Raw genomic sequence first — 14,936 nt, forward strand, 5'->3', positions numbered from 1 at the left:
GTTTTCGACGTACATTGCTGGCGTTTTTCCTAGATAAATAATCTCGTACAAAGTACGCAATGTACTTTCCTTCATATATCGATAAATGTCCGAGTTCGGTGTTAGTGTGTAGCCGGAATTAAGTGTATTAAAACTTATACAAAACTAGGTTTTATTAGCGGTTTTGACCCCAAATTAACCGTTCCACCCTAGAATTGCACCATTTCAAACACTCCCGTTGATATCGTATAAGGCGATAAAGGATAAACAACCTTGACTTGATAGGCATAATCAATATTCCCAAAAGGTTTACATCAGGAGGGCGGCCGGCCTTTAAATAAGAATATAGATTTATTATTTTACTAGCGACCCGGTCCGGCTTCGCACGATGTCTATAAAGCTTCGGAAATAAATTGCGTACATAACAGTGAAAACTGCATAAAAATCCGTTGCGTGGTTAAAAATATATTTCAGACTTTTATCTTTTAGTCCATACCATTAGATTAAATCTTTCTTGTGTGAGCGAAATGAAATGAAATATAGGGGTATACATATTGCTGACTAAAATATATCTATATTATAAATAAAACTCATTTACTGAGTGTCTGACTGGCAGACAACGCACAGCCGAAACTACTGGGCGTAGAAAGCTGAAATTTAGTCTGTAGGTTCTTAGAACAGTGTAGGGGAGCATTAAGAAGGGATTTCCTGAAATTCCCACGGGAAACGAATTTTTACTCACGTACTAAGTTGTGGACAAAAGCTGGTTATATATATAATTCTAAATAGATATTTAGATACATTTCGTCGAAGTGAAAGTTATTCTCAAGAAGTGGCATCGGAGGTAGATTGCATCCCTTTCAGAAGACATTGTGAATACCGACACGAACATATTATCGGTGAAGGGATCTAAGATTAATCAATCAAAATGGAGATTTTTTTTAAAGTTAAATACATATTTATGTGACGAGTACAGTATAATATTTTATGATAATTATTATAGGATAACAAAATTCAACTAGGTGATCCATTTTTATACTTAACTAGGAAAACCACAATCAATAAAACACTTCCACTGGAATCAACTAATTATTGGTGAAAATCGTACAAAAATCCGTCCGGTAGTTTTTGAGTTTACCGCATTCATACAGACAGACGTGACAGGGGGACGTCTTTTTATAATATGCAAGGATTAAAAGATTTAGCATACATAATTATACTTCCCTTACTTCCTATTAAAGTTAGTTTGTAATAGAATTGTATGTAGTATGAACTCGTTTAATGTTCCTTTGACAAGGAATTAAATTTCACATGGATGTTTCCCTATATCGCAGCTCGTACCAAAAATAAATATTTTTTTTTTATATTTGTTTTATTCGCGCTCTTCTGTGGTGTTCGTGGTCTAAATCAATATTGGTTTAAATCACGAATATATATAGATTTGCAGTGCTTGTTCATAAATGAATCTAAGAAAATACGTGTATATTTAATTTGGAAAATGATCTTTTTCTGATTGACCCGGGTCTTGGATGGTTATATATGTATTTGTTATAAAATTTAGTATCCCATAACACAAGTCTGGAACTTACTTTGCGGCTAGCTCAATCTGTGTGATTTGTCCTAATATATTTATTTATTTATTTTATTTATTTATTTGTTACAGAATAAGCGAAAGCGAGGTGTATTCAGAAACGGTGAAATTAAAACGGGTAGACTGTGATTTGTAATGTCAGTGCAAAAGTACGTGATTGGTGCAAAAATGCAATGGGCCGGTGGAGGGGCGCGCGGCCAGCTGATCGTGTGTCAGTGTGATTTATCGCATTCGATATTGAGCGCGCATTGAAGTCGGACGCGGCGGCATAATGTCGGCAGGTAAGCGATTTACTGGCTTTTTTCTATCTTTAGATGAAAAAAATTCTAACTTATTTCAATTTGTACCTAATTTTTTGTAGTGAATGTTTGAATTCAAATATTCACTAGTGGTTTTTGTTATCAAACTCAAGTTCTCCTGGACACGTTTTCGGGTGTTTAGAAAGTTGAAATATTCAATGAGTTTAGCCTGTCATTAGGTATTATAGTTTATATATGATATTTTGCACGTTTTATTAAGTTTTATATGTATCCCTGAAAAATCGAAATGCTATGATCTACTATCATATTAAAAAAAACTACATTTGATTATAGACAATAGGTATTTTGTTCTAATCATTGTCTGCTAGTTTACCTTATTGACTTTTAGAGAAGGTGATAGACGGGTTGCCAGGTGGTTAGAGATACTCATGGATTTAGTAAGTACTTCGTACGGAGTATCTGCTAATTCTATGGAGATACCTAAATACCTATAGTCGTTGTAAAGTTATAAGTTGACATGTCTCACAAAAAACAATGTTTTATTTATAATTAGACATCGTCATGTAAATCACTTATCCCTCTAAGTTCTACCACTGCTCCAAACGAAGGCATTTTTTTTTACAATTTAAATTCACCGTTTTACGGATGAATTACGAACTTTTCGTACGAATCCTAATTGGAAATTAATTATACTCTTATGGAAACAGACTTTATGTGAAGGGAAATTGGGTCGAAGTAAACTCGACGGGGTTAAGGAGATGCAAGTCAGCATCCATTAGGCTTGCGTTTCTTTTGATGCTTGAATCATGTTGATTACCGAGCGGTCCAATCGAAATCTTCCTTTTTGCAGCCAGCTTTTACCCGTGGCTTCACTCCTATTAATATGGGCAAGAAACTAATTACTTATATATAGATAGTTGAGTTGGTACGGCCATGTCTTACGTAGGGTATGGCTATGCCGCTTCCGCCTGGCCCTGGCAGAAGGCAAACTCAAGAAATGCTGGCTTGATGTCGTCGAGGATGATATGCGTGACAATGGTCTGACAACTAGGGATGCCGAGGACCGTACGAAGTGGAGGATTGGAGCGGAAATTTTGGAAAGTGGGCTCCGACGCTCAACGACGCTGAAGTAGATACCAGGACAACGCTCAGATGTTGTCAGAGATGATTGAGAAATAAAGAGTAACAAATAGAATATGGACATGATTCCTTAATATAATTTTTCGTAACTTGTAATAAAAAATACAATCGCAATAACACAAACTTTTCTGTCACAACAAGGCCACAATTTCGTGGAAAATTTTGCAGATTACATAAAGCCGAGAATCCATTGCTGCGTAAGTGAAAACTGTCACTTTTCACTTATTTAAAAAATAATTGACAAAATTTTTCTTGTCTACAAAATATACGGCGGATTTTTAACATGATTGGATTTTTACATAGATATAGGTAAAATAAATAAAAACATTTTTGTTTACCCATCTTCCATTTCATTTTGTCTTATTCACAAATTGTGACATAAATGAGAAAGTAGCTCTTTTATATAGTTATAATCCCTTACGGGGCAGACAGAGCTGAAGTCGCTTTTATAAAGGATCTCCAGTTTATAACACTTTTATCCTGATTTACTTTTAAGATATGCACAGGAAAAGTAGCTGGCTATGCTATATTCCGCTTTCAGACCAGTATAGTAAAAAAATATATTTTGTTTTTGTAAGAGACGAACTATTATATTTTATTCCGATGTTGACGTTCCAAATGAAATCACAAATTTATAAACAACAAAATAGGCTTTTTTAGTCTATATATTCTACGTCATCTCATCTATGCTCAGCAGTGGACTACAGGATTAACGCTAAGTACACGTCGAAACTTGGAAGTATAAATCAAGAAAACTCATCTGATGTAATTGGCAAACTTTATCACTGACGGGGATCCCTGATTAACGGACTTTGTAAATTGAAATAAGTCATAACGAGCCGAATAATTAAATATATATATACTACCTTAATTACTTTGTGTTTTTTTTTAATTCAAAAGTTTTATACGTATTTTTTTATCAGATTATTTGATTGGGTAAAGTTTCTATACAAATTAAATCAATCTTACGATTTAATTACCATTTTTCTACGTTTTGAATTAAATTTCATAAACCTGTAATTCAATCGTAGAATTATTGTCATTATATATATTATATATGATGATAGCATATTAGATTTTAATTAAAATCTGAGAAAAATAGTAATGAGTCCGTATATTGTAATTGTTGAGTTTGTATTATTGAGTTTGTGTATTAATCTTACTCATATAAAGTAGTTTTCATCGATCTCCACTTGCTTCCGTTAAAGGAAACTGATAGCTGGTTGACTATCAACTTGTGTGTGAAATGGAGAAGGCAATGGCAAACCACTCCATTAATAGTGCCAAGAAAATCGTTGTGAATGTTTCATTACACGTAACGACCACGACCCTCAGCCATGAGGAATACGATTATGAAGAAGTGTAATGGAGTCTAACATACGTACCGTATTTTTAGCTTCTATCGAGTTAATACATCAAAATTTATACTTACCGTGGAGTTCGTTTTTGCGACGTAGCGTCTCGCCAAGTTCAGTTTCAAGTTATTGACTATCGAGACAAGAAGCCATAGCCAAATCTCTTTTTCTTCGTCAAGGGTTATTTGTCCTGACTCTCTACGACATTTCCTGGCTGGCTTTTTTGGCTTTTTAAAGATTCAATTTTATTTTACTTGTTAACTAGTTTTGATAATACAATTTTATTTGTTAATTAATTTTAATTTTACTTGGGCCCGATTTTAAAACATTTCTTTTTATACATAAAAACATGTATTTTTAAAAGTATAACCAAATTATATTCTGGATAGACAGGCTTAAACGAATACCTACATTTTTTGATCTAATTTCTAAGATCGCAAATATTTAAGTGTTGAAGGTTTGATATCTCGCAATGACAGAGATGTTGCTGTTATTCATATACATGGATATAGTAAGTACTTCGTACAACATACCTACTAATTCCATGTTCATAAATGATAAGAAGAAATAATGATCCCAGCGTGTGTGAGTGAGAATGAGTTTCCATGCTCAAACTACGCGTTTTTTTTAATACATGCAAATTTACATTTGACAATAAGAAATATACTTACATTGTAAAAGAGTTTCGAATTTGCTCTAGTTGTCATAATTTCTAAATGCGGAAACATCTTAACCTATTTAACATATTAATTCGGTTGACGCGCCAAGTTTTGAACTTTGGGATTTTGCGTTTGATCTCGCGTCACAGATGTTCGCATAGCTCAACTTGGTGAAAAATTACGTGCCATCATACCTGATCCCCGTAACCCTTTGCTCCATAATACGTCTTGTCAAATAAATAGACATAAGGTATTTTTGTAGCAATTTTGGAAGAAAAATTTCAGGGATATTTAGAAAAAATTATATAAATGGCATTCAAATATATAAACAGATTAATATATTATATATTAGCTCTTTAAGTTAAAATCCCAAACTTCTCAAACTTTTGCGCTTGAAACAGTTACTGTTGTTATAACTATTCATTTAGATTTATCTACAGAACATTATAGAATTCTTAAAAAATATATTTTATTGTCGTGTGAGTCAAAAGTATTAAACATTCATCTTCTTGTTATATTACTAACTAGCTTTTGACCGCGGCTTCGCCCGCGTGAGTTTAATTTCTTAGAAGTAATGAAGTAAAATATCTGTGATTATTTTATCTTGTTATTAATACATGCATTATCTCCTAGCAGGCTCGGCGGTGGCTATGATCGGGGCGAACCTCCGCTTCGGATCGTCCGGCGCCAGCAACTCCTCGATCCTCAACAACACGAGACACTGTCCGCCAGGCGGCGCTGCGAGCGCAGCGGCGTTGCTGGCACTGTCGGGACTTGGCATGTCCGCCAACTTGGCCCTCATGACGGTTATATTGAGCAAGAAACAACTGAGGAGGTAGGTTGCAGACGAGTTTCCTCCCTCGATGATCATGTTCAAGTTCAAATTATTTATTTCTGAGAATATGCAGATTTACCACTTACAGATAAACTTAATCCTGCTAATATTTAAAATGCGAAAGTTTGTACATGTATATAAGTATTTGTTATTCTTTCACGCAAAATCTACTGGACGGATTGTTATGAAATTTGGTACACGGGTAGAATATAATCTAGAATAACACATAGGATACTTTTAACCCCAAATTCCCACGGGAGTGAAATTCTTTCACGCAAAATCTACTGGACGGATTGTTATTAAATTTGGTATACGGGTAGAATATAATCTAGAATAACACATAGGATACTTTTAACCCCAAATTCCCACGGGAGTGAAACCCCGGGGCGCAGCTTATTTTTAGATGACGCTTAACATTACGAGTATATATACCTACTCTTTACTTAATGCCAAAAACTTGCCCAGTGTAGGAACTGTAGTTGCACTGGGCAATACTGTGTAGAAATAGATTTTATAATTATTTTCAATAAATAAAACTGAAACTAATATACATTAAAATAATAGGTACGACTTTTTATATATTATTAGAAAGGAAAAAAAAACATTGTAAGAAACAATAATGGTAAGCCGATCTGGCATGATATGGACCAACACTGTTCAAATGAGTTTCTTTCGGCATTTCTTCTCAGCAGTGGTCGTTCCGAAATGCCAGTAGTTTGTAGCTTGTGAGAAATAACTATAAATATAAAGATTGACGAGAAAAATTGCCTGTGAAGGTCTAATTTCTGAATAAATGATTTGAATTTGAATTTTGACTCAACGATCAACATAAATTAATAGAAGACTAAAATGCAACTTTTGTTGCGACGATTTTGCAAATGTTCAAGAAATCTTGCAAATTTCATTGAGAAGCAATATTACCAATTTAATTTTTCACCCATTTTAAAGAGGCATCGGGTCAACTATACCTCTTATTTTGTCCCAATAGTTTGGTTCGTAGCGAAACTCTTTTTTTTTAATTTTTCTACTCATAAAAACGGTACTTCATCGTTTCAACTGTATATCGTAAAATGCATCCAGTTTTTTTTAACAATTCGTCATAAAACTATAGCGCGATGATAAAATTGAAAACAGATACTTTAATATAACAGTTTTTAGATTGAATATCGATTGAATATTTTATTTATTCGACATGACATGATACGTCCCGTGTGAAGCGTTGCTGAAATTCAAATTCGTAAATTATTGTGAGTTGTGATGTAATTTGAATTTTTAAATTTGAACGCAACTTCGTCGGCAGCGGTATGGATGACCAAAAATGCGTATTATCCTGATCTGCTTCGTAAGCCGTCCCAGTTATGACTTTGGATAATACGTATATTACTGTACTGTTTGTTAACCGAAAGCACGAATCGCAGAAAATTTATTTTTTGGTTTCTCAAAATCTTGACAAGTTTGAACAAAAGTTTACACATTTGAAACAGTCTTAGACTTTTAAAAATCTTTGAGATGGATAGCTTTGTTGCTCAATCCACGAATTAACTAAATGTTTAAAAAAAATCCATACATGTACTTAAATAGGTACGACATAAGTAGATACCATTAATCCCGGAAAAAGTAACCGTTCCCGTAGGAATTTCACGCGGGTAGAGCCGTGGACAATAGCTAGTATTATTGTATAAACAGTATGGTTTAAGTTATAACTTATTATAACGGCCCAACGTGACACGACTTCGGCCGTTTTGAGTCACGTACGCGACGCAAATTAAAGGCCACCACATCACATATGCATTGAAAAGTTTTATTGCCTTGATAAATTTCATTGTGTGTCTTTCCCAAAACATTATGATTAAGCTGAAATAATGTTTGTTATTTTATTTATTTTTTCACTTAGTGATTAGTCGTGTGTATATATATATATATATATATATATATATGTATATATATATATATATGTAATGACAAATCGGCATGTATGTATACGTCGAACATCGGAACGCAGCGGGCTCTGGGCTTCGACACTAAACAACTGAAACAAAACGGGAAAACACTCAATGAGAGGAAGTCTGTTGGTATTAAGACTCTTTAACTAATCTGGTTTCCCCATACAAACTTTGAACCCCCCTTTTTACCCCCTAAGAGGATGAATTTTGAAAAATACTTTCTTAGTGCATAAGGATCCTACGTGCTAAATATAAAGTTTCTAGACCCGGCGAATTGGGCTGTGCAGTCGGACATTCAGCATCTTCTTTTATATGTAGATGTACGACACGGCACGTCACAAGGATGTTGCATTGCAGTGTCTACATACACGTCCACTGAACTGCACAGGATATCCGACTTCTTCTGTAATTTACCTTAGGGCTTACTGGTTATAATTTATTTGCTTAGTAATTAAATAAATATAAATATATTAGGACAAACCACACAGATTGAGCTAGCCCCAAAGTTCGAGACTTGTGTTATGGGATACTAACTCAACGATACTATATTTTATAACATATACATATATAGATAAACATCCAAGACCCGGGCCAATCAGAGAAAGATCATTTTCCATCATGAGCCGACCGGGGTTCGAACCCGGGACCACTCGGTTCAATGGCAAGAAATTTACCACTGCGCCACCGAGGTCGTCTTTAAGTCTTATTACGTTTTCACGGCAAAACGACTACACCGATTCAGATTTACATTGTGCATATTATAAAACAAAAATCCTCTGCCGCATCTGTCTGTCTGTATGTTCGCGATAAACTCAAAAAGTAATGCTATGGTAACACATAATGGTTTTCACTAATAGATAGTGTGGTTTCCGAGGAAGGTTTAGGTGTATAATTTATTATGTTTTTACTAGCGGGACGGACCGCTAGTAATATAATGGGCTGTAATAATGAAAAAAAGTGGCAGTTTCTTACAGGATATAGTGAATATAATATGTAAATTCCTTTGTCTTGTTTGACATAATTTCCTGAAGATTTTATATTTTGTCTTGGACTGAAGTCTGCATTTTACATGTTTTCGTGATAATAACATTAAAAAACGCATCGAGCGTAAGTACTGTGAGTTTACTGTAAGTACTTATACTTCTGCGTATACTGTAACAATTTAATGCTGTTCTAGCTGCGCGCCGGCATTTCGCTTCCGTGGGAATTTCGGGATAAGAGTATCCTATATGCTATTCAAGGTAATATTCTACCCATGTACGAAATTTCATAACAATCCCTCCAGTAGATTTTGCGTGAAAGAGTAAGAAACATACACATACATAAATCGCATGAAAGATGATGAAGACAAACGCGGCAGAGTTTTATAATATGCAAGAAAAGTAACCTATGATTGAACAGGGTTCTTTACATCAAAATCGGTCCAGCGGTTTAGCCGTGAAAGCTGAACAGACAGACAAACTTTCACATTTATAATATTAGTAGGATATGTAGTATTACTACTGCAATACATATATCTGTATAGTTAGATTATATTAATATTATAATTGATTTATGACATTGGTACGTACGTTTTGTACATTTTTATATTTATATATATGTATATATTTTGTGTGACAATTTTCAATAATTTTATTGGAAATACATATTTTATTTTATTTATTCATTCAAATTTTGACATTTTTAATAATGATGTAAATTCGTCCTCCTAATTTTTAATATATATAAGACCTATATTTGTTAATTGACGTCCTTGGAGAAAAGGCTGCGGTGAAGTTTGTTGCGCCGCTTCTTCTTCACTTGCGCTTTGGAAGCCGGCATTAGACTTAGTTTAAGTAATTTTTTTAACGTCAATAAGTGATGTATATCATCCTAAATTGAATAAAGAAATTTGAATTTGAATAGATGGCTGTCACACATCAATCCGGATTAGCAGCGCTTATTGTGTTCATCTACACGCCGCTCGAGCTGGCGCCTATTGTTGACTGTGATGTGAAATGTGCCATGTGAAATACCTATTAGGAGTTAGTATAGTATGTGGGTCTCTAACTATAAGCATAAAAATTTAAGCCATATTGAAACACAGCATACTGTACTATGGCATAATAATAAAATAATAAATTAAGCATTTCGTGCTTGCGCATAATGGTTAACGCATAACAATTTGAACCATAACTAACCTTTTTTTTTTTTTTAACGTGTGGAAAGACCCTCGTCCCGTCCATCCGGCCACGGGAAGCCGGACAGGTGTGTGGGACTTGAACCCACTAAAACCACACGATGCCAACGCCAACCGCATTTGTGCCGGGACCATGTGCTACTCTCGCTCCACAGCCCCGGCGCGGCGGCCGCTACCACGGCGGCCTCGGCTCGGCCGCTCTCCTCGGAGCGGCCAGCGGGACGGCTCGTCAGCCTTCTACCCGCTTGGGTAAAGGCGCGCTTGGCATGGGCGCGCCTTTCTACCCGGGGGCCGTTAAGCCGGGCGACGGGAAATCCCGTTTCCGCCACCCGACCGGCCCTATTGTGGGGGCAGCAGGTGCAGGGCGTATGCCCGCCTCCTGCGCCCTGTGCGCCGGCGGCGAATGGGGAGGTCGGTTGTATCCTCCCTCTCCCTTTCCGCCGCCTCTTTGCGGAGCATTACGCTCTCCGCAAAGGCCTGCACCGCTGTCCACGACGTCTCGCTGTGGGCCATCTGTCTTACGACAGCCGGCAGGGAGAGGTCGTCCCCCACAACCGCGCGCAGCTGCGCGCGGTCTTCGTAACCATAACTAACCTAACCCAACCTAACAGTTAATTATGCCACATTTACACGTATGCCAAAAATCAATTACGCTTTAGACCTATTATGCCAAAATATTGTATTCCAATATCGTTATTCCAAAGAACAATAGGATAAATGCGATAAAAAGTAGCCCCATAATACTATGGGGCTACTTTTTATCTAGGTTTGGCATTAGCAATCCACACGGATTGCTGAAGGACATCATAGTGAGTAAACCTGCGCTCTCTAGACGATGATTGACAGTTCAATGGGTGAAACTTAGTGATCTAAGCTAACTAATTTTAAGTAAAAATACTCGCAACTCTCGAGAGTAGTTAAAATTCCTATACAAGAAACCTCCTTATCTCATTGATCACTTTCAGTTTCAAATATGAATTCAATTCAAATTATTTATTGCATCCTTAATGTACAGTATACAGGTCATCATTTACAAAATAAAGGAACAATTAAGGACCCTGTCGGGTGCTGCAATGGGAGAAGGGCTATATATTTGTTTTGCTATCTATTTTATGAAAAAAAAGATTGTGTATTTCGTTCATTCATCGTATTTATTTTTTAAATTAATAATATTAAAAATAAGTATTGTATTTAATTACATGTATTATTGTACTATTTATTTCATTATAATTATGTCTCTTTATTGTTTATCATTAAAATACATCAATAGTTAATTATAATAATAGTTATGTCAATTGTTATTTTTTTATAAGTTATGTAGTTAGTCAATTCGAAGTATGTTTTTGCCATTACAATGTAATATTGTCTTCTAAATATTCATTTATTGTGTAGTAACATTTTTTAGTCAATAGTTCTTTAACTTGCTTCAGAAATGCTTTTGTACTCTCTACATTTTTGATCTATCATTTTAGTACCTAGTAATCATATGCAAAATCTTTTGTAGATACTAAAGATTAGTTTATTTAAAATTAATTTTTGTCCACCAGAATATGATATAAATAGATCAATTTAAATCTGACAATTGCTTGTTGTGTAGTCCAACGGCTATCTAACAAACTAAGATTTTTCAACATAATATATTGTACGCCACTCAACCTGTCACCCATTGTTGTCAAAGGTGTGAGGTATGCCTTATGAAATATTCATTTTATGGTCAGTATTCGGGATAACACGTGTTGTCTATGGCCCGGAATTTATGGACTCAGGTATATTGTCGTGAGAAGGAAATTTTATTAGCACTCCGGAAAATATAAATACATTAACGAGCTTTTTAGAAAATGGGCATTGTTATATGTTATTTTCTAATCCTCGCGTGTGAATAAAATAAATAAATAAATAAATAAATATATTAGGACAAACCACACAGATTGAGCTAGCCCCAAAGTAAGTTCGAAAGTTGTGTTATGGGATGCTAACTCAACGGTACTATATTTTATAACAAATACATATATAGATAAACATCCAAGACCCGGGCCAATCAGAAAAAGATCGTTTTCCATCATGACCCGACCGGGGATCGAACCCGGGACCTCTCGGTTCAGTGGCAAGAACTTTACCACTGCGCCACCGAGGTCGTCAAACCATATGTGGGAGGAAATTAGGGGAAGCTTTTGCCCTGCAGTAAGGGGTTGGAAGCTTACGACTACATGTCATTAAGTAGACAAATAGACTAGATCTCTGGACGTAAAGAGCTAGCAAAAAATATTTCACTTCTAACTCCCAACTGGCGAATGATGACGCCGAACAGAAGACTCTTGAGAATTGAAAAAAATATACCTATCGCTATTTTGTAAAATAATATATACTAGCGGTTCGTCCCGGCTTCGCTCTGATACAACCATAATGAATATACACTTAAATCTATCTCAGGAATCAGAATATCTATTAGTGAAAACCGTACAAAAATCTATCCGATAGTTTTTGAGTTTATCGTGTTCATACGGTTAAACAGAAAATGGGTCTTTTTATAATATACACGGATATATATTGACTGACATGTATGTATATGTTTTTCTATTCGAGAAATAAAAGGAATCCCCACTTAATTAGAAGCGAATTTCGCAAAATCCCTACGGAGTGAAACGATAAAATCATTGGTTTCAGTAACAGCGAACAATGTAAATTTCGACTTTCTCACCGATAACGATGTTTACCGACTGAAAAAGAGGGATTTGAGTCTGTCTGTGCAAGAAACGGAACATTCTAGCCATTGTCATCATGATAGATTGTAGCTGGATTTTTCGTGATTTTCATCTTATTTATTTTTATGTTTTGTTTGAGTTTGGCGTGAGGAAATAACCTCAACTCGCATGCAGCTTTCTGCAGTTAAATTTTTCGATTTTATTAACACCCTACATCATAAGTTCACGGTTGGCATCGCACATTTAAATCCAAAGCAGGGTTGTTGTTTTTATTTATTTATTTGATAAACTGACAGGCTTAAAATATTACAGATAGATCTTGTCATTGGTTAGCCTCTTCTGTGAATTGGTGGTTTTAACACGCTAGTCGCTCATATAAGGTTGTGAAATGATTGATTTAATTGATGCCAGAGTGAATCTTGTTCTTGACCTTTTCCCACTTATGTGTGATCAGCACGGTTAACTCAAAATCAAAATCAAAATCAAATCATTTATTCAGAAATTAGGCCTTCACAGGCACTTTTTCACGTCATAATCTAAATTAAATGATGTTTACCAAAGCTACAAACTACTAGCATTTCGGAACGACCACTGCTGAGAAGAAATGCCGAAAGAAACTCATTCAAACAGTGTTGGTCCCTATTATGCCAGAAGGGCTTACCATTTTTTAAATATAAATTTATGTATAATTTTTTATCAGTAATATAACATTAAGTACATAATAAAGTACATGGTCAAAAGGTATACTGAAACATATTATGATTGTGATCAAGTGCTGATGAAAGGAAAATATATATATACTTATATATATATATATGTATAATTAACCAAACAAAAAAAAAAAACTTTTAATAAAAGATCGAGCTGACCAGTTCCCCCGGCAGCACCCGTTCACGAACTCCTCCCATTTAACTCTATCACTTACCATTTCACGCAACACTCCAATACTAAGTAACAAAAAGGGAATGGAAAAGGTCAGCCTGTCATTAAATTCGTCATCCTATCTCCTCTCTCGTCTCGTGTCATTTTTCCTTTTCCCTCCTCAGAGTCCACGGTTCGCTTTTCTACTTCTTCTCTACTTCACAAAGCTGCGGTATCCTTGTAGTCTGACATTTGGCAGGTATATCATCCTTAAGGATGACAGACCAACACGTTTTGGGTTTGCCACTTCAGCCAGGGCCAGACGGACTAAGACTAATGACGAATGATAACTATCTCTGTTTGATCTAATGACTTGTAATGACATATGGCGTTAAGTCCATAATTTTTCTACATAATTATAGTAAATTTGTGCAAAACAGTTTTTGAATAAGTAAATAAATGATGAGGAATACTGAAAAGATGATAAATTTAATACATTTTAATGTCAAGCTAGAGTAATGGTATCAGAAATTATAATTAAAAATACATTTGCGACTTTTCTAACTAAGAGATTTGCCACAATCAATCAACTTTTTTTTTCTATTAATATCCCAAGCCCGCCCATAAATAATCTTGGCAAATGTCATAGAGAGATGAGGTGTAATTTTTCATGCTGTCAAGTGTGCACCTTAAAAGAAAATATATAAAATTTATTGACGAGCAATTTATCAATCACTAGATGCACAGGATAAAGACGCGTGTGTGTTAGATCATTTTTAACCACTGATGAATGTGAACACTCCAAGTCCTCTCATAGTTGTTGTACAAGGCATGCTACAATAGCAGAACTCAGGCCGCCGGCCTGACGTCAACCCTCTTTATTGACGTCATACCGGCGGCCTATCATTTACTGATCATCTCATCACTTTCTCATCTCGCTATCACTGTTCTTCAAAAAGGTTAGGTTAAAATTGTTCAATATTTTTTATTTAATTTTTTTTATTCATAGTTATTAATTATTAATAAATAAATAAAAATAAATATATTAGGACTAATCACACAGATTGAGCTAGCCCCAAAGTAAGTTCGAGACTTGTGTTATGGGATACTAACTCAACGATACTATATTTTATAACAAATACATATATAGATAAACATCCAAGACCCGGGCCAATCAGAAAAAGATCATTTTCCATCATGACCCGACAGGGGATCGAACCCGGGACCTCTCGGTTCAGTGGCAAGAACCTTACCACTGCACCACCGAGGTCGTCAAAAATTAATTAACTTGCCAATGCCAAAATTTAAATCATATATTAAAAATGCTTTAATGGCTAATGCTTATTACACAATTAGCGACTATTTAAATGATAAAAAACCTTGGACCCTTCCTAAACCTTCCACCTCTCACACTTGTTCTTACTTTTTTTAT

The 14,936-nt window shown here is 35.3% G+C and overlaps 1 protein-coding gene across 7 annotated transcripts in view; it reads left to right on the forward strand.

Moving 5' to 3' along the window:
* Positions 1–14,936, forward strand: part of LOC128670722 (uncharacterized) — a 57,526-nt gene that overhangs the window by 29,450 nt on the left and 13,140 nt on the right. For 6 of the 7 annotated variants that reach the window (XM_053746653.2, XM_053746657.2, XM_053746651.2 and 3 more), the window contains exons 2-3: positions 1,643–1,851; positions 5,618–5,819. In XM_053746653.2, the coding sequence (XP_053602628.1) occupies positions 1,842–1,851; positions 5,618–5,819 (212 nt within the window). In that variant the 5' untranslated portion in view covers positions 1,643–1,841. The remainder of the gene's footprint in view (positions 1–1,642; positions 1,852–5,617; positions 5,820–14,936) is intronic. The other variant, XM_053746652.2, reaches the window with a different exon arrangement.

This window comes from Plodia interpunctella, chromosome 6 (assembly GCF_027563975.2).
Source record: "Plodia interpunctella isolate USDA-ARS_2022_Savannah chromosome 6, ilPloInte3.2, whole genome shotgun sequence".
NCBI classification, from domain to species: domain Eukaryota; kingdom Metazoa; phylum Arthropoda; class Insecta; order Lepidoptera; family Pyralidae; genus Plodia; species Plodia interpunctella.